This window comes from Mytilus galloprovincialis, chromosome 7 (genome assembly GCF_965363235.1).
Source record: "Mytilus galloprovincialis chromosome 7, xbMytGall1.hap1.1, whole genome shotgun sequence".
In the NCBI taxonomy this organism is placed as follows: Eukaryota; Metazoa; Mollusca; class Bivalvia; order Mytilida; family Mytilidae; genus Mytilus; species Mytilus galloprovincialis.
Genome location: NC_134844.1, coordinates 65986071 through 66013814, shown reverse-complemented (window position 1 = coordinate 66013814; position 27744 = coordinate 65986071). Strand labels below are relative to the sequence as shown.

Here is a 27744-nt window from a genome sequence, read left to right as displayed (position 1 = left end):
AATAGTAGTAGTAAGTAAAGATATCCCGATAATTGTCAGAAAACATTTCAAGAGGATAAATCTCTAGTTGACGTTTTTAAAAATATTCCATCAGTCCACTTTTCATAACAGATTTTCCTCCAGTTTAAAAAACAAAACATCAAGCAATTTTAAACCATGTGTATTAATATATAAAATGTTAACCTTGCTTTTGTCATATAAACCACTTCTTCAATGTTTGTTCGGTGTGAGTTAATGCTCCATGTTAAAGGCCGTACTTACACCTGTTAACTTTCCATTGTTTACTTGGTGACGTTTTGTTATGTTTTACGTCACTGAAAGGACATAGATTTGGGTCAAAAATAGACATAGATTTGAGTAAATAAAGGACATAGATGTGAGACAATACAGGACATAGAGTTGGAACGTCTATGACGCAATATTAAAAAGGACATAGATTTGAGGAAAGGACATAGATTTGAGGCCGGACATAGATTTGAGGCTTACACACATAGCAGACTTTATCATTAAATATTTTACCGAGACAACAAATTTAATTTCTGTTCCATCATCGTTTCTAGCTTCTGTGCCCTTTTAGAGACAAAATGATCTGGTCCATTGAATCTGTAACAGTTTTCCAACATCTGACGAAAATCTCCAACAAACTGAGTAATAGATCCATACTCTCTGTTGTCAAACTTTTCTTTCACTGAAAAAGACAAATTCAATTAAATTTGTACTTATACTGACATTAATTATTTTGCTACAAGTATACAAGAAAGAATATTAATTAGGTATTACTTGTTTAAACACAATAACAATATTTTAGTATATATCTTCCCAAATTAATCAGTACAACTGCTACATTTGTTTGTCATACTGCACAAACAGTTATAATAGACATGCAATGGGAGACAACTCTGACACAACTTTCCAAGAACAGTCTGAACTCCATAGTTATCTCCCATAAAAAAACAAAGAAAAGTATACTATTTTAGTTTGTCAAAATTGAAATAGTTTATTTGCAAATACAGTTGTATACTACATTTTTTGTAATAAGGCAAATAAAAATATATGTGTGGTTCCAGTTACATACTTTTCAAAAATAGGGACGGTAGGTCGGCAAAATTTTTCTTTTTCAAAAGTTTTGACTTTGGATTGTCAAACTCTTGGAAAAATATTGTGTTTACCGAAATTGTTTTCGGTATTGTGCATGCCATTACCGGATGTTGATCATTTTACATATAATATATATATATATAATATGTTTGGTTGTATAATAATGTCATTTTAGTGAATTTTGTTGCATAGTGTTACGAATTCTTGCATTTTAGTCATAACAGATGACAGGTATCTATGAATTTAATTATTTTAATTCACAATCCTCAAATTTGATGGTTTGAAAATTTATTTTTCAGAAAAGAAAAAAAAAGTTCTAGGGTCAAGAGGTTTAAACTAGGGCATGTAGGGTCGGTCTGGTAACTGGAACCATATGGCATATATATATTTTTTAATTTGGCCTAAACATAGCCACATTGAATTGTTCAGGGGCAGATCCAACAATTTATAAAAGGGGGGTTCCTAACCCAAGATAAAGGAGGTTCCGACTATATGTCCTCATTCAAATGCATTGGTCGTAAATAAAAAGAGGGAACCACCTAGATACACCACTGTTGTTGTACATTTTTTTCATATCTAGGACTCTAACAGCTGACTATAGTGTGTATATATGGAATAAGCAATCAAAGAATTAAAACAAAGAAAAATATTCAACGAGTGGCCATACAAACATTAATTCACGAATGTGTGTATCTCATGGGAAAATTATCAGTGTTGTTCTGTCATGAGTTGAATATTTGTCGACATTTGAATTCTTTAATTAGTTATTCTTTTTATTACATTGGCAAATCATGAAATGGCTCTTTTATGGAATTAAAGTAGAAAATGTAAGAAACATTATCTTTTTCTACGCATTCACAATTTGTATTGATCTTAGGTTATCTGCATCTTGACAACCCCAATTGTTGGATGACGTTAGTGGAGTTAAATAACTATGTTTATTTCACGAAATACTATGTCATTGTATGTAATGCATTGCAACAAATGTACATGTAACAGTAATATTTAATTGTGTTAAAATCTGTTGCTATCAATACTCATTTGACATTTTGACCTGCTGTCATCGAACATAATTGTTTTTTCCTAAATTGTTTCCTTCATTATACATGTTATAAGTGAATTTAATATAAATTTTCATGTGCAAAAACCTTGAGTTGAATCCTGTACAACAATCCCTGAATTTTAGCTATTATTCATTATCTTATTATGGGAACAGGGGAAAATCCAGGAATTGAGTTGGATTGGGATGGGGGTAGGGTGCACAGAAGAAGGGGGTGGGAGAGGTGGTGGAAGCAGAGTTTTTTTTAGATTAAATTATTGAAATACCCTTTTCTATTCTAAACTGAGGATATCTCAAGCTTTGCACATTTGAAGGGGTAGCGCATACTTGCCACACAACCGTCTGAATTCGCCCCTGGGCCCATCAACTTCAGCTTGGACCATCTTACTAGATCGTCCAGATTGGTTAAAGGTTGGAAGGACCTGATACCAATACAATTTCTAATATTTAAGTGAGTGTGGTCACAATGGCCTAAGAATGTGAAAATTATTATTTAGTTAAGACTTTCAACTTTACTAACTTTTTCCCAGCCAGATAGGCTTTTTAATTTTTCCATAATAATCAGCTGTTTCTGGGTGACTGTCATCAACAGGCTCAAGAAAGTGCCAGTTGACAGATTTGTTGGAATCTGACATTAATTCTTTAAGAAGTCTAAGACCCTGCTGAAGCTCATAACTGAGGGGTGCTTGATTGTAGGTGTGGTCATCCGTGCTCTGTTGGTCACATCCATCAGGCTCCGCCTCCAGGTCCGGTGTTTCTGCATCAGCTGTGGGTTCTGTCAAACTGTCACCAAAGCTCTCCCCGTCTTCGAACGTGAAATAAGACATAGATATTTCTTCTGCGTCATTTATATTTACTCTTGAATCATAAAACGACATATTTCTTAAAGTTGTTGTTATTGAAAAGTTTCAAAACTTTATAATTTTAAGAATCTTCCAAAATGTTCTGTAAAATATCAAAACAATGCTAATTCATCAACTGACATGTTCGGTACACATTTTTAAATAATCTAAAGTCAAAATTTAACTATTGAACAACTCATTTCGATAACCTGGACCCTATCCGTCTTCAAAATCGAACTGCATGAAACGTTCCAAGCTGTATTTTGGAATTATCACACCTGCATAATTTGACATGATTTCGGATACATTGATGCCAGCCGCATAACTTGATGACATCAAAATGAATTCCTACGCAGTTTTCTGAATGAAATTCACTATGCATTGTGAAAAAAATCAACGCAATAGGATAAATTAATTGTAAAAATGTTTTTGAACTATGAAACCGAAATTAAAGCTTTGTTTCAGTTATCAGTAAGCCGAAATGTGCTTTTGTACTAGGACTATATTGAAACACAAGTCTCGTATATGCAAATCAGATGTAAATTGTCACGAGACTTTACTGTTGATTTATTTCATACTTGTATACAATTTCACTTTTGATTTGAAAATCATGCAAAATATTTTTTTTCTTTTTATTTGAAACACTTGTATCGATTCTTTTCTCAATAGTTTATCATAACTGTTTCGCATCTTTTCAGCAGTGAAAATAACACGCAAACTTCCGGTTTGGTGACAGGTGTCTTAAAACTAAAATGAATATACAAATTCTTCCTAAAATTTTGTTATTTCTATGCCTTGCAGACATTGCAATAGGCATGGACAATGATTTCACAGTTGATATTCCTGCAGGACATCAGTCTTGTTTTTTTGAAACCATCAAGACGAGAAATATTGAGTTTGAAGTGGAATATCAGGTGAAATTTATACAGAAAAAAATCTCCCTTTCAAACATTTTGGCCAAAAATAATCAAACTCATATTGGATGGTTTGTATTATTTGTGTAATATCACTGCTTTGTTCTCTAAGCTTTAAAATGAGTGGTAACACTCCTATATTTTCAAAGACAATGGTTGGTCAAATCTTATCAGAATATATTTTTTTACAAACAGGATATACATGGGTTCATGCCATTCTGATTCTATCAATCAGGAGAAATTAATAATTAAAGTTGATTTAACTTTTGATGGATTTTTATGCTCTCCTTTATTTGATTAATATCCATAAAACAATAAACTATTGAAAGAAGCTTGTTAACAACATTTTATAGCGCAAACATGTGATCAATAAGCCAATGGATTAATTTTTATTGAATTTGTCAGTAGGTTAGTAATCATACTAATGTCGACTATAACCTTGAAGTCTTTCTGGTGAAAGTTCTGTTATCAAATTGAACCCCTGGTTTTATAATATTGCAACTCAAATACCTCTAAATCCGGTCTCACTAATTAGCGACAAGACATGCAAGAAGCGACTAAGAATTATTTTAGCGACAAGAAGCAACAAGAAACTATTGAGCGACAAGAAAATATATTTGTTTTAATTTAAATTACTTATTCCAAATAGACATTAAAAGAATATGCGAAAGAAAACAATTTTAGCATCAAGAAAGTTAATATTGATAGAAAAAAAATTGAAACATTTATTTACATGCTATTTTATCATTTATTATGTATAACAAGAAGTATTACGTTTACCCTGTCGTATTATGATATTACTTCTCCTTGTGATTTAGAACAATAATATATTTATCTTATAATTTGTTTTTTAACAATATATAATAAACTTGAAAAATGCATTATTTGTGCATCATTGTCCAGGAAAATACAGACACAAATTGTGAAAGACAAAGAACTGAAAACAAACAAGAGGAAAACACAATTAAAATGTGAATATTTTTTATCATTTTTTATCATTTTATTTTGAGTATTGCCTCGCTTAAATGACTTAACGATATTTATCATGTTTATGCATATTGATTGAAGGTTAAAGGAAGTTAATGACAATCTTGAGTTTTTAAGAACAATGAATTGTACTGGTAGAAAGGAAATAATATTTCATGTTTTTGTTTCAATAAATCCTTCAAAGGAAAGATGAAAAATATTTGTTTTTATTTCCATTTCATGTGCATCTCATTTGCTTTACCAAGCTGACTGAAGCCATTTAACTTTTATGTTTTGTATAAAGTAAATTGTCAGCATTTCAGTCGTATTCTTTCAAAATGTTTAATTTCTTCATCTATCAATGTAATAATAAAAACTCCACAATCCCTTTCTAGTCCTCACAAATGTTTAATTTCTTCAACTATCAATATGATAAAAAAAATATCAATATATTTCTGACCGTATATTAAAAAAAATTGAATGCATATTTCTTTAAATTTAATAAAAAAAAATGTTTTCTTGTCGCTAAAATTATTCTTCTTGTCGCTTCTTGATGCTTCTTGTCGCTAATTGGTGAGACCCTCTAAATCTAAATGAGGACAAAGATTGGTGAACAGTGTATCAGATTATTGATTGTAAAAATTCTTTCAGCATGTCAATTCATCTCTAGCCAATAGAATCTACATATAAAATTTTTGTAACATTCATTTTCCGGCCTGTTGATTCATAAGTTTATAATGGACACTGATATACACGATATACCCATTGATATTAAACAGTTTTTCTTGACCAGTCCATTTGGTTTTGTAAAATGTGTAAGTACATGTATGCAGCCATGTCTGGTCAGAAAAATGACCAGGAAGGTTTAATTAAATGAGAAGATATTGACACACTGTCATGTGACTGTAGGGCCTGTAGATTCAAAAATGTATTGGACAGACTGATATATAACATATGATGACACAACTTTTCTTTAAACTTCAAGATTGTGTAGCCATTTTATAAATAAACAGCACTCACACTCAAATGAATAAAGTACAAATGTATTTTCATATGGGGAAAAATATTTGCCATGTTAATTTAATATCCTTTTGAGCATGGTGAGCAACAACAGTAAACATGGTAAACTTTTTCAAGGTACAGACCTTCGAAAGTTGATATTTTAATGCAACCTAGCTAGAATTAAAGAAAAATTATAATTAGGATAGTGTTTTTTAGGTTAATAATTTATATATGATCAACTTTCATTTCCTAACAAAATTTGTACTTATCTCCCTTGCCTACCATTTTTGCATTTAAAAACATCACTGCATAGAAAAAACTTCTCTTCTCCAATAGGGCTAAGGGAATTGAATTAAGTCCTCAGTGTGAGTACCCTGATTTTTTTTTATTAAGCACTTTAAGTCATAATGTTGATCCCATAGACTTAATGGAAATAGTAATATTAAGAATAAAAATAATTTCCTACCTACCTACTTACCCTTTATTCCAGCATGCTACCATGTTACAGTAAACACACATATATACTTTTCTATTAAGCCTAACTTTATACATAACTAACAGTTTATTTTGTAATTTATATTAATGATATGTTTGGGATTTTTCAGGTTATTGATGGCGGTGACATGGATATAAACTTCTTTCTCCAGGCACCTGATGGCAGAGTTTTGTTAACAGAATCTGGTAAATCTGATGCAGCCCACAAGTAAGATCCCTGAATATGAATTAAAAAAGATATGTGAGGTATAGGTGTATGTCAATGACACTAAAAAAATGAAAAAGGTAGATAACACTACAGGAAGATAACTCTGAAAAAATCAGCTGAATGTTTTAATCACATTCTTAATGTTTTTAAACTATTGTTATTTGTATGACACTTTTGTTAAACAAAAACAATCAATCAAAGCAATTAACACACCAATTACCTGTAGAAAAAAAAATGTTTTAACTTTAAGGGCAATCTGGGTACATCATATTAAGTTTACAAATAAGGAGATTGGGTTATGGTTAAAGTTGAGGTAACTGTCCACAAGAGTCCAAAATACATAGACATATATTTTGTAAGTTAATGAAATTGTTGCATGCAATTATTAATGGAATTTTTGAAGAATGGACAAAAATATAAGACTTATTATCGCAATTTCACGAAAAAGCAGCATACTGATTTATGTATCAGATATCTGAATGCGAGTTTTTATTATTGCAATACACACCTTGTCCCATTATTGACAATGATAAAATTTCTGAATTTTCAATCGGTAAATTAAAAAAGAGTTCATTTATTATTGCGATTTTATCATTTTAGACTAAAATGCGATTTTAATTTATGCAATATTGAGAAAAATCATGTTTCATTTATATAAAAAATTTCAAAATATGAGTTTTAATATTTTGCAATTATAATAATAACCCTGACGCATTTTGCGCAAAAATAAAAACATCGCAATAATTTCTGAATTTTAATACAGTATGCAATTTATTTTACAGGTTCACAGCTGAAATAGAAGGTGATTACCAGCTGTGCTTTGACAACACATTCAGTAGATTTTCCTCAAAGTTGGTGTTCTTTGAAATACTATCAGATGAAAATGATGACGAAAACACAACAAATTGGAAAAATGCCAAAGAAGAACTTGGAACATTGATTGATATGACTGTGGACGATTTTCAGGTATTTAAATGTCTGAATTTTATATGTCCTTGTCATAAAGGAGGGGTTTTAGTTTTGTCCTTGTCAGTTTGTACGTTTTTCCATACTTCTTGAAATTGGTTACCGTTCTCTTACTTCAGTTTACCTGAACGAAATGTTATGAAACTTATACATAATGCATATGCTTATTATCACAAAACTCAAATCAAGTACAAAATTGTGAAGAATCATTTTTACCTTTCTTGAGTAATGTCCCTTTATAAGGTTATATGCAAATTAGGTAATCATCTGTGCCCCAATGGACACATTCCCCATTTATTTTATTAAGAAGAGTTTGTATATACATCACTAACACAAAACCCACCAATAAATGTCAGAGAAAATATAAACATCTTAGTAGGCCTAAATAAATATAATGTTTGTTTCCCCAATCCCGACCCTGCCTAGGTAGGTAGGGAAATAATTTTATTTTTTCCAAAAAGCTGGAACAATATCCGTTGATCTGGCAAGCCTGAAACTCGGAAATGAATAAAATGATATTTGACTTAGTTTGACAATAAAATTTTATGACTGTTTTTGCAGGGTCGGTCAGGATTGAGGAAACAAACAATATTTTATTTTAGGCCCTACACATTACTAATTATTAAGAAGTCTGTAGTGTCTTCCTCCTTGGATTTTGAAGTGGCAGATAACACATTTGTCTGTCTAGATTTTTAATGAAATATGCAAATTTTCAGAAAAGTATGTAATTCATTTGTAAGACTTCTCATATCCTTGAACATGCAAGATTTCCTCAAACACGAAAATTGGTACCCACGAAAATAGATGAATCCATAGTATACTAGTATCTAGAGATCTAAGAGGGGGTCTAATTAGGGGGTTCCGATCCCGGATCCCGCTTACTGTTTTGTCAGATTCCCGTATCCCGCTTACACTATATACGTAAGCAATTCTCATTTTTTTTGTCATTTCCCGGGTCCCGCAAGACCTCATTTCCCGTTTTCACAACACAATAATTTGACTTTCACGTGTCACGCTTACAAAAAATCGGCAATCCGGCGTCACGCTTAGACCCCAATGAGACCCACCTAAGAATGAATAAACATGTGGCTTCAGAGTTGATATACCTGTAATTTATCATAGAGATGAAGGCTATAACAAAAACAATATACTAATTTTAATAACACACAAGGATCATGCCATGATGTACAGATTTTACTCTTATTTTTCAGAAACTGATAGACAATGTGCAAACCAATTTGGACCAGACAGAACTAGCGCAGACAATGTTACGGAACTTTGAAGCTAGAGACAGAAATGCCCAAGAAATCAGCTTTAACCGTGTAAACTTTTTATCTGCAGTTCAAGCCTTTGTCATGATTTCAGTAGGTTTAACCCAAGTTTTACTCATAAGGAGTCTATTTGATGACAGGAGTAGGTTATCAAAAGTTATGAGAGTGAAAACATAGCTGTGATAGGTCATTATTTAGGTTATTTTAAAAATTGTTTAAAGGTTGAGAGTATTTTTTCTAATTCATTAACATTATTTAGTATTTAATGATTGTTTCATCTGAAGCTTTTGAGCTGGTACCTAACATTTATTCAAGTGTCCTATGTAATATATAATGTATATGTTGCGTAATACATAACGTTTAAAAATCTTGTGATTGGATGTTGAAAAAGTTGGGACTCCAAAATGTAAAGTAAAAGCTGTAACACTTGTCCCTTTTGATTTAAAAACCAATGATTTAAAAAGTGTAAACAAATTTAAATGTTTTTTTTATTTGAGTATTATTTGTTTATGATATTGAAGAGTTTTTGTTTGTTTTATTGATGTTTAAAACTTATAGGGATATAACTTTGACCCTTTTATGTTAACAAGAGTAGAGAGTGTGATTTGTGAAAGGGATCATATTTTTTCCGGTTAAAATTTAAAGACTGTGTCCCTTTCTATTTAATTGTCTTTTTTTATTTTCTATTACATGTATAATTAGGTATATGGAAAAGGTATGCCCATAACTAATTAATCTACTAATTGTTATTTGCACACATTTAAAGTATTTTTGACAACATGTCAAAGGTGAATTTATGGAAAGAAACTTTTAACTCCTCTCAAAAGACCAGACATAAACATCTTTTTTATCCCAAAATCTTCTACATTCTGAACTTATCCTGGTGCTATCAGAGTTTTCACTATGATGAGTCCATGAATCCTGGACTCATGAAAATCTATCTGGATTCAGCAGGAGTCCAAATGTTCCTTAAAATTGAAAAAAACTATTTACCAGCAGAGCACACTTATCAACAATTTATATATTATTTTTTTTTAAGTAGTCTGAATTAGATGTCATATCCTTGCTTGATTATTTCATTGGGAATACTAAATTATATAGTAGGAACAAATTTCCTTCTAACCATTGGATTCTTCATTGCCAAAATGACAAGTCCCTGGACTCACCTCAAAAATGGCAAGTTCCTGTACTTGTCATGGTAAAAGGTGGTGAGTACCTAGACTCACTATTCATAAAATAGATGATTCTTTAGACTCATCTTTAAAATTATTGTCAAGAACCCTGGTTATTATGTGTAATGTGCATAATATTAAATTATTACCATGGTGACTTATTTTCTAACTCAAAATTTGTATTTTTATTTTTTTATTTATTGATACAATCTTATTAAAAACCGATCTCTCATCGCTCCTGTTTCTGATATGTCGCGTGGGAGATCTAACGAAACCCACTTTGAGGTCACATGTGAGTGACCTCGTAGGTGTGTCTTTTTCGACCAATGAAATTGAGTCTTCCACGATCTTGGAAGTTTAACGTAAGGCAAAGGGATGTAACTCATTTTATTTACGACGAAATCGTCAGTCATAATAATTCATAAACTTTTTTGATTGGCTTATTAATAGGTCGTCAACTCATTTGCATATCTTTATAAATTCATGACTTTTAGTTCACTCACATGTGACCTCAAAGCGGGTTTCGTTAGATCTCCCACGCGACATATCAGAAACAGGAGCGATGAGTGATCGGTTTTTAATTAGATTGTTATTAATATTGCTTTCTATGGTGTAATGACAATTTCTTGCTTTTTTGGGATGCTTAAAATTTGACAATGTTTGATAATGTTTGAATGTGTTTGATTATGTGACATTATTGCCTGCTGTTTTCGTACATAATTTGTTTGATACAATGTAAATGGAATGTATACAATTTTGATGTTTGTCATCTTAATTTTGACACAACACTATTTTCCCGACCAAGCTATTGTATGGTGTACAATCAATGTTTTACTTCACTTTTGTTCCATTGCAATAATAAGAATATATTTACTTTTGTTCCACTGCAATAATAAGAATATATTTTGTAATGGTATCTGTCCTTTTTTCTCTTACAAAGGCAGCTGTAATGATTTCTCATGAATTTTTATAAATTTCAGATAGATTCACTCAAAGAATTTTGTTTTCATTGTGCAATCATGAATTTCTTGTCTTTGAATAATATAGTTTATTATATACTTAGTAGTAAATACAGATAAATTGTATGTGTAATACAATCATTGGCAAGCATGCTGTATCAATATCAGCACGGTTGCAAAAGCTTTATCACACCTTTAATCTGTATGACGTCACGTCATTGATTGCAGTCAATGTTGCAAAGGTTTTCAAATCCCTAATATGTATGAGTCATGTTAATACATAAAAACATCTACTTGAGGTATATGTATATGATAAAGTGTATATGATATGGCTTTTTCAATATCACACACCATATCAACTCTCAACCAATATAATCCCTCGAGCAGAGCTCTTGGGATTATATTGGTGTCTCGGGTTGATACGGATGCGATATTGAAAAAGCCATATGATATTCTCTATATAAATAATAATTGTATTAATACAATAAAATCATTATTATTTGTATCAACCTTGATACTTTTGCATTATTTAAACAGCAATCATTAACAGTTATATTATGTCTCTTATAAAATCTAATGAAAAAGGGGTCATTTGAAGGAATATTAAAAAACAAATATATGAGTACAAATGTAGAGGGGGGATAGGACCCTTATTGGGACTCCAGGATCGGGTGTTTTTAAGCTTGGGATTTCGGGATGTGGGAATTCTTTTTTTCGGATTTGGGAACTCAGGATTTCATTAATTTAAGCCCAGGATTTTGGGATCAGGACCCCTCCTATTCCCCCTCAATGTATGATCAAACAAATGTCCCATACATGAGTAATATACAATGTATATGTTAAAAGTACATTTTAATTTAATTTTATTGTATTGTACCTTTTTAAATATTGAGCCAACATTTTTATCTAATTCTAGAACAAAGTTTGAGTGTAAAGTTTACTTATTAGCAGTTTGATTATTTATGTTTGAACAAATTCTGTTTTACAATTTTTTGGGGGTATATTTATGTTTGAAAACAGCACTTATTATGATAAGTGAGAATTTTCCCAAAAAACTATTTTTTTCATGGGTTTTTGCCTTTTAGTACTTTTCACTATTTTGTCTCTCAGAAAAGAGACACAATAACTAAAAATACCACACACCTATCATTGTTTTTTTTAAAGTTAATACATGAACTGGAAATGATTTCCAAGATAAAAAAATTTATACAACAGAAAGTAAACTAGAGCTTTGACTAATCTAAGAAACTAAGAATGCACACAGGACAATTGAACCAATGATATACAATGATTATTATGTTTAATTATATTTGAGGCCAAATATGTACAAGTATTTAAATTTAAAAGACAGAGAAACTGTGATAACTGTTTTGTTTTTTTTAATTTTTGGGATCTTTTCAAAAAGTTTTGGTTAATGTTAAAATGTGTATTTATTTTAGTTGTTACTGATGTGATTTTGATCCCTAATTTTTTCTTGCTTGTGCAAAATTCGTGAATTAACAATAAGTTTGAACCTCACATCAACACTGTTGCATTCTAAAAACCATTTGCAAATTTTACATTGTGCAAAAACTAACACACACATTTCCTGAATAATATTTTTGAAAGTCATAGATAAATATAATTTTTGAAAGTCGTAGATAATTATTAAAACAGTTAGGTGTCATATTAATTTCAAGTAGATTTAAAATTTCTTGTTTACATCCAGTTATTATATAGAAGAATAAGTTTTGAAACATAATGTTTTTAAATGTTATATTTTTTTTTTATTTTTCATTTTAACACTGGAGAAACAATTTAGATTGTTTAAAAAATAAATGGTAATTTTTAAATATGAAAACGGGTATTAAAATGTAGTTTCTTATAATCAAAATTCCCTTTATTTTGCTCTGGAAAAAAACCCCATACTATTGAAAATTTGAAATGAACACAAAATTACTATTTTATGCATACAGGATAACTTAGAACAAATTTTAATTTTTAAATCTTCTTTTTCAACTGCCACAGAAAAAAGTAAAAACACAAAAATACTGAACTCCGAGGAAAATTCAAAAAGGAAAATCAAAAATCAAAAGGCAAAATCAAAAGTCCAAACACATCAAACGAATGGATAACAACTGTCATATTCCTGACTTGGTACAGGCATTTTCTAATGTAGAAAATGGTGGATTGAACCTGGTTTTATAGCTAGCTAAACCTCTCACTTGTATGACAGTCGCATCAAATTCCATTACATTGTCAACGATGCATGAACAAAACAAACATACTCAAAGAGTAAAAATGTCAAAAATAGGGGTACAACAGTCAATATTGTGTTATCATCTTAATATCACTACATAAACAACAAATGTAACAAAGTAGCACAAAAAGGCATACATCAAATTTAACATTCTCATTTTGCTTTTCTTATACGGCTGAATTTATCTATGTAAAGTCTACCCATAAATGAAAGAACAAATAGATAAATAAACACTTTTTTATTCAACCAGTTCGAACAAAGCTGCACAGGACCTTTGTGTTGAAAACATGTATAAGGCTTACTTATTATGTGATACTGGAAATACTCACAGCATGTCATTATATATGAGCTTTTGAATTAAACAAGATTTTTCTCGATATCGCAAAAATTGAAATCGCATTTTAGTCTAAACTGAGAAAATTTCAAAAATGAATGCATGCTATAATTTCTGAATTTATATCAAATTGTTTTGAAATATTTCCAATTCACTGAAATATGTTATATATGTATTGAGATAAAAAGTACACATTTGAAATGTTCATTCAAAAATCTCCAGTTTGAAATTTGTATAATTGATATTGGTGAAAATATTCTGATACAAGATATTTTTCTAATGAAAAGCTGATTTATTATTTTTTTTTAAACTGCTTTATTTTTAGGTGCTTATTGATAGAGAAATCCAGACCAATCAATGTATTTACTATGCAAAAATTAAATGTAATGTACAAAATTGTTTTTTGTTCTAGTCGTATGTTTGCTAAAGATATGTGTTGAAAATCGTATCTGTGCTATTGACAGAACTGAATGAAACTATGAAAGTTAGTTTTATTATATATTTTTTTTACCCTAGATACCTGGATGTTGGACCTATTTTTTTTTTCTCAATTTTCTGCATAATCATCCATATTATGTTTGAATAAGAAATGTGTGCGTTAAACAAACTTAACCCAACTGTACATTATTTTTATTGGTATTTGAAATTAACAAAATTATTTACACAGATGAAGATTTCTCATTGTTGACTCATTCTGGAAATATTATATTAGAAAGTAATCTTTTTTTCAAACAATTTGATCTTCTTGCGTATAATTGGTTTTTTTTAAAGTTCACAAATCAGAAAATCTTAAAAGGTGTTTAGAACATTTGTTGCTGTCTTATATTAACTTATGAATCTATTAAGTGCCAAAATTAGAAACTTACTAACTAGAGTAATGATTTCAAATCGAAATTTCCATGAAGGAAATATATATCATATTAAAGAATTTTGTTTTTACTTTTACGAAAAAATTGTCTGCATATCAAGTTATATTTAATGTTTTTAACATTCACATTTGTAGCAAGCATCAATGAAATTATAATCATTTGAAATATAAAAGTACTGTAAATTCAAAAATTAATGCAACAGGATTATAATTGCAATTATTAAATCTCACAATTTTTATTTCTTTTTACTTAAATAACAGGATTTTTCTCAATATTGCAAAAAATAAAATCAACATTTCAGTCAAAAATGAAAAAAAATCGCAATTTTAAATGCACACAGAGATATATGTATTAAGTGGAATATTAAACCAGTACAGATAAGTGAATACTGATTATAGCTTAAAGAAAATATTTGTATTTGAGATTTGAGAAAATGTGTTATGTGCTATGCTCCAATTTAACAAGTGAGTGTGTGAAGATTATTAACCCAAGTTATTCATTTGAAATCATTCAATACACACATATTGTTAGTTCTTACAAAATTAGTTATGTTACGTTATGTCCCAGTTATTGATTGATGAATGCACTTTGCTAATACAATAAAATATTTATTTTGTAATTTGTTCTTTTATCATGACACATTCCAGTATTGTTTATGACAGTAAAAGAAGGGCGAAAGATACCAGAGGGACATTCACACTTATATGTCTAAAATAAACAGACAACGCCATGGCTAAAAAAGAAAAAGACCAATAGACAAACAATAGTACACAAAACACAACATAGAAAATTAAAGACTGAGCAACAGGAACCCCATGAAAAACTGGTTTGTGATTTTTATATGCCCCGCCTTAGCGGAGGGGGCATAAGTCTTACCCTTGTCCGTCTGTTTGCCGCATGTCCCAAAATTGGTTTCCTTTCTCTAACTTTAGTTTGCCTCAACCAAATGTTATGAAACTAATACACAATGCTTATTATCACAAAACACAGATCATGTTTGAATTTTGGTGGTGTCACTTTTACTGTTCTAGAGTTATGCCCCTTTACAAATGGAAAAATTGAATGAAAAAATTGCTGAATTTTTCGTTTCTGTTCTCTAACTTAACTCTAACTTAAGAACCACAATGTATGAACGATAATGAAAATATTTATATAACAAAAGTAAAAAACGCGGCAAATGAACGTCATAGTAGTTATGATAACGTAATGTATCCAAGCAATGTAATTGTTGTTTCAATGTTGTAATTTATTCCAATGAAGAAGGCTGTAATGGCCGAAAGGTATGGGAATTTGTGTTATAGTTTTTATTATACTATCATTCAGAAACTTTATATATATACTTAATATATATATTTTATATAATATTGACATGATTCATTTTACATTGTGCTATTACCGAAGAAGGATATCTGTTATCCAAAATATCTAATATTTGTTCATTTATATTAATGGTGATGTTGTACCCTTTTTGACTTGTTATATATTATATTTTGTAGTGTACAGAATCATAATACATGATCCATCGCCCTGTAAGATTAAGCGTTGACTATTTCATTGTATTTATTTAGTCATTTCATATATAGTCGTGTGGTCTAGCGGGACGGCTACAGTGCAGGCGATTTGGTGTCACGATATCTCAGTAGCATGGGTTCGAATCCCGGCGAGGGCAAAACATTTGCGAAAGCAAATTTACAGATCTAACATTGTTGGGTTGATGTTTAGACGAGTTGTATATATATATATATATATATACATATATATATAAAAATATATATATATTTACTGTTCATTTTAATGCCTTACTCTATAGTAATGAAAACACACCATCAATTCACAACCTACAATGAATTTTATTATTTACTTTGTACAATATTCACACGCACCTAAAAAAAGAGACGATCCAACATGTCCAAGGAGTAGTGGAATCTAAATGTAGAGACTTCATTTGAAGAAACGAACATTTATGAAAAAAGAAGTTTCTTGCTTGTAAATAATTATAAGCCTGTCTTGGATGAAATGTATTAGAGAGGCCGACGATCCTCTCTTGTCGATTGGACTATTATTGTATACAATATGCCTTGTGATATAATTTTATCGTAAGATAACTAAAAATTTACATAATTTACCCGTTTCACATGAAATATAAAGATAACATTATGATTGAAGGAAGACTGTTTCATTTTTGTTTGGAAAATAAATTGTTGTGTTGTTCCTAATTAACTATAACTTAACATGTCAGATTTAAGGCAAGTTTTCACATATCCCAAAAATATAACGGATCTTTGTTTGATAAGTTGCCACCGTCAATTTGTGATTTGATGGTATGGTGTCAACATTTCAGACACGGTACTGGTATTTCTATTATAATGCAATTATATTAGTTATCTTCTCAAAATAAACATTTAAATTTTGCCGATACCTTTACTTGTTGACCGTGGCTTCGACCGTCAACTTTGGAATTGTCACCATGCATCATCCATTCACAAATGGCGTTAGATATTCTGTTTCATTCGAATTTTTATCATAAACAATTTTAATTGGTTCCACAATTTTTGGTCAATTATTTTCAAATTACGTTATTGTCTTTTTTATTTTTGTTTTCAACAAAACTAGCACACTATATGAATTACAACATGGATAGAGGACAAAGACAATGAAGTCTAGGGCTTAATACACATATCTGATGTTACCAAGTTTTTCTCCGATGTCAACCTGATTGCAGATTCTTTGACAGTCCCAACACCACAAATCAACTCAGTTACAACTCTACACCAATATTTATACCAGGAAAGATCACACAGTCTAATGTTGGAGTAATACAAATTGATCATACTCCATCAATTAAAATACCAACGTTCAATCTAATTCCCCCATCGAACGCTTTTTAACTTAATTTCTAGTAGGATTCAGTATATTACCAATAAACTTAAGTTAGTTTGATTCTAGATTGAACTGGCTGTATTGTTTATTTATCATTTTTTACTGATTGCACGAAATAAGTAATTAAAGAAAATTTATCTTATCAAAACTTTATTACAAACAAAATTTCGTTAAATACAATATCAGAAACCAGTAAAAGTTGACACTAGACGAGTTTGACTATGGTTTTAAAACTCTTTTATATTATTACATGACTTTTGTATAGATCCGCGTGTATACATTTAGTTATTTATAAACAAGTCTAAATTGAAAACAACGTTCAAACCTATGATTGCGTTGGATAAAAAAAGCAATTTTTATACGTGTGCATGTAACAAATTTCGTTGTAGAGGGGTCTAAATACAGCACAAACAACATTTAGTTATTTATACATCTTTGCCTTTAAATTTTCATTTCGCTTTGTGCAATCCTAATGAACGTTATTTCAGAAAAAGCAATTTGGAGGCACCTTTTCTTGAAATTCTATCAAAATAGTTTATTCATTTTGTAAACGTAACTGAACAAGAAGTAAGATACTCATTGTAACTTATTTGCACTAGATGGGCACTTGGAAAATTAAAGTCTCTTCTGAACAGTGATTCTTCATGCACAATTCCTGTTTTGAGATTTAAAAAAAAAAATGAAAAACAAAAATAGTGTTTTCCTAAACCATAATTTTGTAGTTTTCCTGAATAATAATAGATTGTACAACTTTGCTATCAAAATTTATTATAAAAGGATTGTAATGATCGTTTTATTTTGTTACGAAAACAGGCTTGTTAAATTACTGGGTTCATGGTTCCTATAAACATACATCATTTGCTTGAATAGAAGTTTTAATTACTAGTAATGATAATTCATTTAATAATGCAAATGGTCAATTAAATACAATGTACATCATGTACAATAACTTTTTTTTACTTAAAAATACTTTATTTTAAGGATTCTCTGTTTTGTTTTTAAAAGCTAGTTAATTACTTATCTTTGACATTTTGTCTTTTCTACTTCGCGGCTTTCTGTCTGTTTACCTATATTTCTTAATACCATTCTTTGTTCTTAAATAAAAAAAAACATCTTACCTTAGCTGTATTTGGCAAAACTTTTAGGAATTTTTGGTCCCCAATGCTCTTCAACTTCGTAATTTTTTTTTTGGCCTTTTTAACATTTTTTGATTCGAGCGTCACTGGTGAGTCTTTTGTAGACGAAACGCGCGTCTGGCGTTAATATAAAATATCAAACCTGGTATCTATGATGAGTTTATTTACTGCTTATGTCATAAACATTATGAAAAAGATTCAACTGAATTTTCAGCAATACAAATACTTGACACAGCTTGAGAAAAGGAAATTAATTTGCATCCCAGAAAAAATACAGAATGATAAAATTAGTACACATGTACAAAAATAAAAACTACTACATTGTTACCTATACATGTAGATGATTTCCAATCTGTTGAAATTTACAAATAAAAACAGTAAAAAAGTATTGATGCAGGATACAATTTACAAACATTTTTTTAATAAAAAGATAATAATTAGTGGATCTCTCCTTGTAGCCTGATTAGTTTGACCACCAGCCCTGGTTTATGACCCCAATAAATGGTTTATGACCCTAATAAATGGCGCCTTAGTGTGTACTATTTCTTGCAGGATTTTGAAATTTACATTAAAGGTTTGTATCATCAAAAATCAGTGCCACTCGATTTTTTTTAAAAAGAGTAATGACCCTTGAAAATATTGGTTATATGGAAAATTGCATTGTTAGCTCTCTCATATGTTCAATTCTTGCCAGATATTTTAGAAATTTATGTCATAGGTTTATACCAGCAAAGTCTTTGACACTTTCGAAAATGAGTTCTGATCAAATATTTTTAACGAGTTACGCCCCTTGGAAATATCAATTATAAAGGAAATCACATTGCATTTGCTCTGAAGTTTTCATTTTTCTACGATATCAATAAAAAAAAATTAGTTATTGCCCTTGTACCTTGGATAGATAAAATATGTGCAACGGGGGATCGGAACTCTGTTCTTTTATTTAAAAAATATTATTTCCGTTCAAGATTGTCAGTCCTTTGCCCATATACACAATATGCCAGTGTAGACATCCATTTCTTTTCATGGAATTTTGCAGATACATATTTAAAAAAAATAACGTTTTATTGATATTTCTCTTTCTTTTTGTTTGTACGTAAGCAATTGCAGCAAATAAGCTGTTGACACCAATTGCATGTCACACGGTCAAGGTGCGGTTTATATTTCCTGTTTGCATGTACATCGTCATACTTGATATTATGTAAATATTATAATGCGTTCAGATAATTACTATCACATGCACTATTTTCAAATACATTTCATGCATACTCTTTTTTAAACAAATTTTGACATATTATGTCAAATTCAATAAAATACGTGAAAAATGTATTCGTTTTCCTTCCACTTTCAACATTATTTTATGTATTTGGGTAGTCTCTTCTGGAACCCCTGGCTTCCAATACTTGAAATTAAGAAACTTAGTGATACTTTATTCAGTCTACATATGGAAATTTAGCCTCATGAACAAAACCAGGGAACGCGGTAGTCAAACTACTGTATCACTAACCTGTTAACACTGAGCTTGTGAGTCACGTGGTAGGCGAAAACTGAATGTCACGAAATAGCACAATAGTACTGTAAGTTTCGTTAAAACCAATCAATTAATCTACTTATCAACACTACCATACATGTACATGCTATATATAAGATATCATTATATATGTTGTTTTTTTTTGCTGATATTGTTATTTTTGTTTTTGTTTGTGCTTATCAGTAGATGTAGGCTTTAATATATTTTGTGTGCTCGTCTAAATTTGACAAAAGGAAATCAACATTTCCATTAGGATTAAATACTGTATGCAAGACATATTTCTACGGTGAATATATATACTGATACCAAACATCCAAATTTCCTTGTTTTCATTGAATAATGTTTTCTTCTTTTTCTTTCTCCAAAATATATGTCATTCATTGAAAGACTTTATGGAAGAGATTGATTTATCATATAATATAGCGAAGAATATTTCATAATTTATAGTACTAACAAGTACTTAACATTTCTATTATTTATAGTTATAATAAACTTAATTGAATATGTAAATGAGTCGATATACGAGTACTTTTCTTTCATTACAAAGTTGATATTTACAAACCCTGACGTAGATTTACCAAACGATATATGTAAAAAAAATTTGCTTAATCATGTTAATGGTGAACAATGAAATTATATAGATAAACATTAAAATGTTGAACTAAGTAACGAATATCTTAATACATGTACAAGATAATATAGTTTCGTATCTTAACGAAATTTTTTCTGTGTAACATTGTACATTGTTGTATTTTCTAAATAACATTCCTGTTGATACTCTCTCATCATGCTCCTGCACTGTGTCTAATTTTATAAATAAAATAAACAATGAAACCATGTTTTACATTCATGTTTCCCCCAAGGAATCTTTTTAATGATTACTCTTAGAAACATATCATTCGACTTAGAACATTTACTTTGATAATGTCTCAGAATCAAAGTAATGTACGGTAAGTAATGAAACAATACATATACTTAGCTTAGACACAGAAATGTACTTTTTAATGACTATTTACCTCCCACGTAAATCCACATGTATCGTAACCATTAAATGCGCATTCATACATTTCATAAACAGCCCTTTAAAGATAGATTCTTAAATTAAGTGTATAGATTATTCTTTCTATAATGACTATCTGTGCCCAAAGTTTAAGCATTTGAGTGATAGGAAAAATAATATTCACTTGTCGTACAGTCCTACTCTGTGTAAACTCAGCTGTACAGTATCTGCTGTGTGCAACTGACTAAAGTTGTCGTCAATATTTCCCACGGAAGCTATGGCAAGCCGTTCTCGTCAAAACTATGTTTAAACCCTTTATTCGAAAAAAAAAAAATACACACTGAGATTTAAAAACCTAAATTAACACACTGAGAAATCGAAATTGCACACTGAGATTTTAAGCCAACACACTGAGATTAAAAAAATGAAAAACAAACACTGAGAAATTAGAATTACACAGTCACTGAGATTTTAAAAAGACACACTAAAATTGTTAATTACACACTGAAATTTCAAAAATATACATTGAGATTAATATGCAAATTACTAATGAATATTCATGAGATGAATTATTCAACAGATTAATATCTTGGTCTTTAGAACTCTTGTCATTATAATGAAATGCGGTTCCTGCAACCAACATTCATAATAAATTTCATACCACATCTTCTTATATCTATTAACATCGCTTTTTGCTAACTCATATTCATAAATTTGTTGTCTATATAATTCAGATTAATATTACTGCTAACGGTGTATCGGGATTGTTTGCTTAATACTGTTTAAGCATAGGTCCTTTTTCAAAAGTCTTTCAACTGTTACCCTGATTTCGCAGGGTAATCCTTTATATTTTTGTTACGTTTATATGTTATATAAAGGCAACAGTAGTATACCGCTGTTCAAAACTCATAAATCCATGGACAAAAAACTAAATCGGGGTAACAAACTAAAACCGAGGGAAACGCATTAAATATAAGAGGAGAACAACGACACAACACTAAAATGTAACACACACAGAAACGGACCAAGCATCAGACAAAATCCCACGAGAATAACAAATATAACATCAAAACCAAATACATGAATTTGGGATAGACAAGTACCGTGACACGTCTTATCGCAATGTGAAATTACACTCAAAAATAAGAGATAACAAACGACGCAACGTTAAAATGTAACACACACAGAAACGAACAATAATATAACAATGGCCATATTCCTGACTTGGTACACGACATTTTTAAAGGAAAAAATGGTGGGTTGAACCTGGTTTTGTGGCATGCCAAACCTCGCACTTTAATGGCAATGTTAAATATAACATTGAAATGACAACTTAATATTACAGGACTACAATACAACTAAATAGGAGAACGTATTAGACAAGGAAACACATGATTAATGAATTACAAAAAGCATCAAGTTTAAAATTCAATACGTCAAAAACGCCCCTCGTCCACACAAGACTCACCAGTGACGCCCAGATAGATACTTGGGTAAAAATGTCATTCCATTGTTTGTCTTTTTGTAGATTGTTCCAATGTTTTCTTATAATTTTAATAAAGTTTTTCACCATTTGGTTATATCAGAGACATATAATACATATATCTGGTTATATTTTGTAATGAGAGTAAGTGGGTATTTTTTTTGTTCTATTGGTCTTTTACGTTGTATTTCTAATGTATTTTATAAAACATTTGGCGCCAGGTTGAAGTACTTACGAGTTCTGTCCCCTAGTTGTTTTAAGCTTGAAATAGATCAAGATTACGTATGCTAATTAGATTTATGCGCGTAAAAAATGCGCACAAATCTCAGTGTGTTATTTCAAATTATCAGTGTGTGTTTTTCAGTTCATTTCATCTCAGTGTGTCTTTTTGAAACCCAGTGTGTAATTTTCAATTCTCAGTGTTTGTTTTTCATTTTTCCTAATGTCAGTGTGTCTTTTTGAAATCTCAGTTTGTAATTTCTTATTCTCAGTGTGTGTTTTTAGGTTTTTTAATCTCAGTGTGTTTTTTTTTTTTTTTAAATCTCAGTGTGTTAAATTTTCGAAAAATAATTTAAACATAGTTTTGACAAGAACGGCTTGCCATAGGAAACCATATAAGAAATATTTCCCTGGGAAACTATAAAATTTTTGATGCAAATTATCGGAAATACTCACGCGTAAATAGTACCAATGTACTTTTTATTTCCCAGTGAAACATTTTTATGAATACCAGTTGAATATTTATAGTTTCCCAGGGAAATATTTTCATGTCTGCTTCCTATGAAAGTCATTCATTTTTGATAAAGAATATATTCTTTTTGACTCTTCGTATCACAAAAAAAAGTGATCCTATATGATATATTCCTTTTTGAATCACTGACTGAAATTAAACTGTCAAAGTAAAGATAATTTCAATCATGTTTACTAATCTAGATCTATACATTTTCTTACATTGAATATGGAGGGAAGTCGCATTTCTATTGTTTCCCACACAAAGCACGTGTTCTTTAGAAATTATTCATTTCTCAACAACAAAGAAGAAGTTCATTTGTTTGTATTTTTCAAAAGTGTCAATTGTATTTTTCTTATTTTCCTACGACTATGGTCAAAATATTCATATTTAGTAACCCTGACGATTTCCCTGGAAAACAAACAACTAGGTAATACTTTGTTTCACAGGGGAATAATTCAATAGATGTTTTTACTGTTTGTTTCCGGTGACAGTATTCATGCATTACCATGGAATTTATATTATTCCTAATAAAGAAACGTTTTTGTGGTACTATAAGAAATGTTTCTTTCTGTGTCGCTTTTAAATATTAATATTGTTAAATTGAATGCAATCTCCTGAAATTAAACTTACTAAGTTAAATTTAGATGAGTTCAAATAGCTATAATACTAAATTAGTTTTAGAAATCTATTCATTTTCCATACATTGAATATGGAGGAATGTCGAATTGCTGTTGTTTCCCAGGGAAATTTCCCATTCAATAAGATAACATGATATAAAAAAAGAGATGTGGTATGATTGTCAATGAGATATCTATCCACAAAAGTTCAAATGAAGTGGATTTAAGCAGTTATAAGCAACCGCATGGTCTTCAACAATGAGAAAAAACCCATACCGTATTGTCGGCTATAATAGGCCCCGACATGTTATAAGAAAAACAATTACGAAAAAAATGTTACAGATACAAACTAACAACAACCACTGACATACAGGCTCCTTACTTGGCGACAGACACATACAGAAAGTGACTGGGTCAAACCAGTTTGCTGGCGACAATCCCTCCCTTAACCTGGGACAGTGGTGTAAAAGTACAACATAAAAAAAAACTATAGAAACCTTTTTCAACGGAAAATTTGATATGGTTCTTGAATCTTTCATTGGATACAGAAGACGGGAAATTATCAATTGGTAAATTTGTTTACAGTCTATGATCAAACCAGTGAAATCCAATAGTTATGCATATACACACAATTGATCCTCAATCCACAATGCAAATATATCATTTACTTTGTACAGTATTCACATACACCTAAAAAAAAAAGAGGAGATCAAATGAGTTGTGAAATCTAAATTCAGACTTCATTTAAAGAAAAAAAACATCTACAAAAAGAAAAGTCTTTTCTACTTTATTATTATTCGCCCGTCTTTGACGGAATATATAAGAATGGTGGAAGAACCTCTTTTAGACTGACATATTATTGTATACTGTATGCTGTTCATCAGTCGTTTCTTCTGTCTGTCCTTATTGCAATATGTCGTATAATAACTCAAGTTTGCACAACCCAATTCGCATGAAATAGTAAGACAACATCAGGATTGAAGTAAGAAAATCCCTATTTTGAAAATAATTGGTTGTGTTGTTCCAGGTTTATGGGACCTTAACGATCAGATGTAAAGCATCCAAAGATAAAACAGAACTTTATTTGCCATCGTCAATTTGTGAGTTGACAATTTGGCAATTTTTCAAACACGGTACTGTTATTCCTATTCAAATGCAATATTAGAAAATTGCTGATTTTACATTGTTGACCATGGCTCCGACCATCAACCTTGGAATTGTCATCATTGGCGTTATATGTGATGTTTTATTTGAATTATTTATTATAAACAATGGTTACTAACTGATTTTGCAATTAATGGCCAATTTTCAAATATAATTATAGTCTTATTTATTTTTATTTTCAATATGACACAATTCCTAGGAAAACTGCGCTATGCACAATTGAAATACTAACGTACGTTCTATTAAATTCTTCACCGAACGTTTTTCTCGTGAGATGTAGAGTCATATTATGTTTATAGGTGTGTATGAACTAAAGACGTCCAAAGTCTCTGTTAATACTTTGTGAATTTTGTAGATAAACTAACTTGTCACTTTGATCCAGAAATGTTCCGATGCACATTCATTCCGTTAACGCAAAATTAAAACAAGGATTTTCCGAGGGCGGTGCTTCTTGATCATCTCTTGTTTGAATAAAACCAGACTGCACCTTTACGACATCCTAGAATATGTTTTACGGATTTCAAAAAATTCCACAAAATTTTGCTGTGCAAGAAATAAAATTCGGACGGTTATAAAATCCTCATAAATATTGTACCTTAATGGGTTTTTTTTCTTCCTTTTTGTGCAGCTTTATTCTCAAAAATACAAACACATGAATTGAATGAAAAGGAGCTATTCAGTATTAGTACTTATAATTATATCTTCCAATATGTTGTTGTGCATACTTCATACTACTGAAATATCAATTATTGTTCCTCTTCTGAAATCTAGCAACCCAACAGCTTAATTAAATATATCTGTATTTTGAAATCTCCTTTAGAATAGTATATGCTGTAATTTACCTTCTCCAATATTATACTTTTGCCCGTTTTTTTCTTCTTCAACATTACAGGTGATTGATATTCACTCATTAATTATAATGATTGATGTTTGTCTTACATTACAAATGGGAATGCAGTACGATCCAGGATCCACTTAGTACTAATTGGAATTCAGATATTTACTGTAGTTGAAATTAGAATTCTGATTTTAAGGATGTACTTAGTTGAGGTTTAGGAGTTTGTGTCAGATGTTAGGACTCCTTGGTTTTTTTTCCCTACGATACGGGGTAAAATATTTTGCCCATTTTCTTTTCATACAAAACTTCAATAGCTCATAAACGGTCATTTACCAAATTTTAAGCAGATTCTACATTTATTTTCTTTCGATTTGAGACCCAAATAATACCAATGCAAATATAAGGTAAAAGTCCGAGTCAGCCTTTTCCCGCCATTTTTTGAAAATCAAATATCTCGAAAAGGAGCTCCATTACCTATCAATATTGTTAGCTTATTTTGTTCCTTAACTAATTCTCTTCCGACTTAAAGAACTAATTTTAAGTTCTAGATTTTTTAAATTTCACCTAAGTACATCCTTAACTGAAAATCCAATACAAATCTGGCTATTTACTAGTACAAATATGAATATCCAAATTTTAACGATGAGGATCTTGCTTAATTTCAGTATGATTCAGTATATTACAAAAAACTTAAGTTAATACAATTCTGTATTTAACTGGATGTAGTGTTTATTTTTCATTTATACTGATTGCACTTAAAGGGGAATTAGCTGTTAAATTCATGATGACCGGTTTGACTTTAATTCTCATATTTGATTCATAACATACTAAAACGTAAATCCAAATTACAAGAAGTCAAAAAGAAACAATTAACAATGCATGGGCTCTGTATAATGTATCAGCATTTCGTGCGTATTTTAGAGTAGATGCCATTTAATTAACCACCGAAATTACCTCTGAAGACTGCCGATAGTCATTCGACACGATTAAAAAAAAAATAGACTGAGAAGCACGTAGAGTTGTGTCATTACGTTTTTCTGAGGTCTGTTTGATTTCATGTCCTAGATTTAAAATATGTAAACATGGTTATACTTGGATATGAATGATTTCTTATAGGCCAAATCAGCTACAGAAATGTGTTTTTTTTTGGCGCGGGGGCGGGGGGGGGGGGGGGGGATCACTTGCTTCACTTTTCAATGAAAAATAACAGAACACGCTTAGGGCATGTGTAACCAATCTTCGGCTGTAGGTCAAGTATGGGTTCAACTAAGGTTGAATTATTCACTTGCAAGTCTATAATACATTTGCGATGTGTTGGATCTTATTTTGACAAAATTGAGCCAAAATGACTACTAGTATTTCATTATTCCGCTTTAATAACTGTTTGAGACAAAACAAACCGTATTTGAATGTTATGTCTAGATGGCAGCTGATGCCCCTTAAGAAAAGTGATAATAGAATTATACTTCCAATACTGAAAAAATAGAAAAATTGTCTATAGATATTACTGAAAAATTATTAAAAAGCTAAGATCCATTTGCCGTGGATCGCGTAAAAAATAATTGCATAGATTTCGATTATGAAGTTATTATGTGTGCAAGAGTAACCCATACACGGTTAGTTGGTTTTTATACATGTATATGTATTTGAGCTGTACATGCCAAAAATATCTTTCCGCAAATCTAATTTACCAAGAATAATAAACAATATTATATTTACTAAAAGACCTTTTCATAAATAAGAGGACGAAAAGAAACCTGGTTTGTAAAAAGATTTTTTTTTTTTTTTTTTTAATATTCCACGAGATGTGGGTTCTTGAGCTATCCTGATGATGGTAAATCCAGAAAAACGCCTCGGATTAATTAGACAAATAACAATTTCCATGTGTCATCTCATCTCATTTTATTTGAATTTAGATTATTCATCAATACTTAGTCATCACCCTACTAGCCAAATGACAACTTTCATTG

At 30.4% G+C, this 27744-nt stretch overlaps 2 protein-coding genes across 2 annotated transcripts in view; one reads left to right on the top strand and one right to left on the bottom strand.

Moving 5' to 3' along the window:
- The window catches only part of LOC143083493 (uncharacterized), a 36293-nt gene extending 32953 nt beyond the window's left edge, over nt 1–3340 (bottom strand). The window contains exons 1-2 of the mRNA XM_076259752.1: nt 2679–3340; nt 520–688 (exon numbers count right to left, since the gene is read on the bottom strand). Coding sequence (XP_076115867.1) covers nt 520–688; nt 2679–3036 — 527 coding nt within the window. The 5' untranslated portion in view covers nt 3037–3340. The remainder of the gene's footprint in view (nt 1–519; nt 689–2678) is intronic.
- Nucleotides 3341–3701: 361 nt separating this feature from the next.
- Nucleotides 3702–15014, top strand: LOC143083492 (transmembrane emp24 domain-containing protein 5-like). Its single transcript, XM_076259751.1, has 4 exons — nt 3702–3914; nt 6488–6585; nt 7368–7551; nt 8763–15014. Exons 1-4 carry the CDS (start codon nt 3753–3755, stop codon nt 8997–8999), a joined length of 681 nt encoding a protein of 226 aa, XP_076115866.1. The 5' UTR covers nt 3702–3752; the 3' UTR covers nt 9000–15014.
- Nucleotides 15015–27744: the final 12730 nt, after the last annotated feature.

Coding starts and splice junctions, on each gene's coding strand:
- LOC143083492 (XM_076259751.1), top strand. CDS start 3,753: ATGAATATACAAATTCTTCCTAAAATTTTGTTATTTCTATGCCTTGCA. Junction 6,586..7,367: donor AAATCTGATGCAGCCCACAA/GTAAGATCCCTG, acceptor TTTATTTTACAG/GTTCACAGCTGAAATAGAAG. Junction 7,552..8,762: donor TGACTGTGGACGATTTTCAG/GTATTTAAATGT, acceptor CTTATTTTTCAG/AAACTGATAGACAATGTGCA.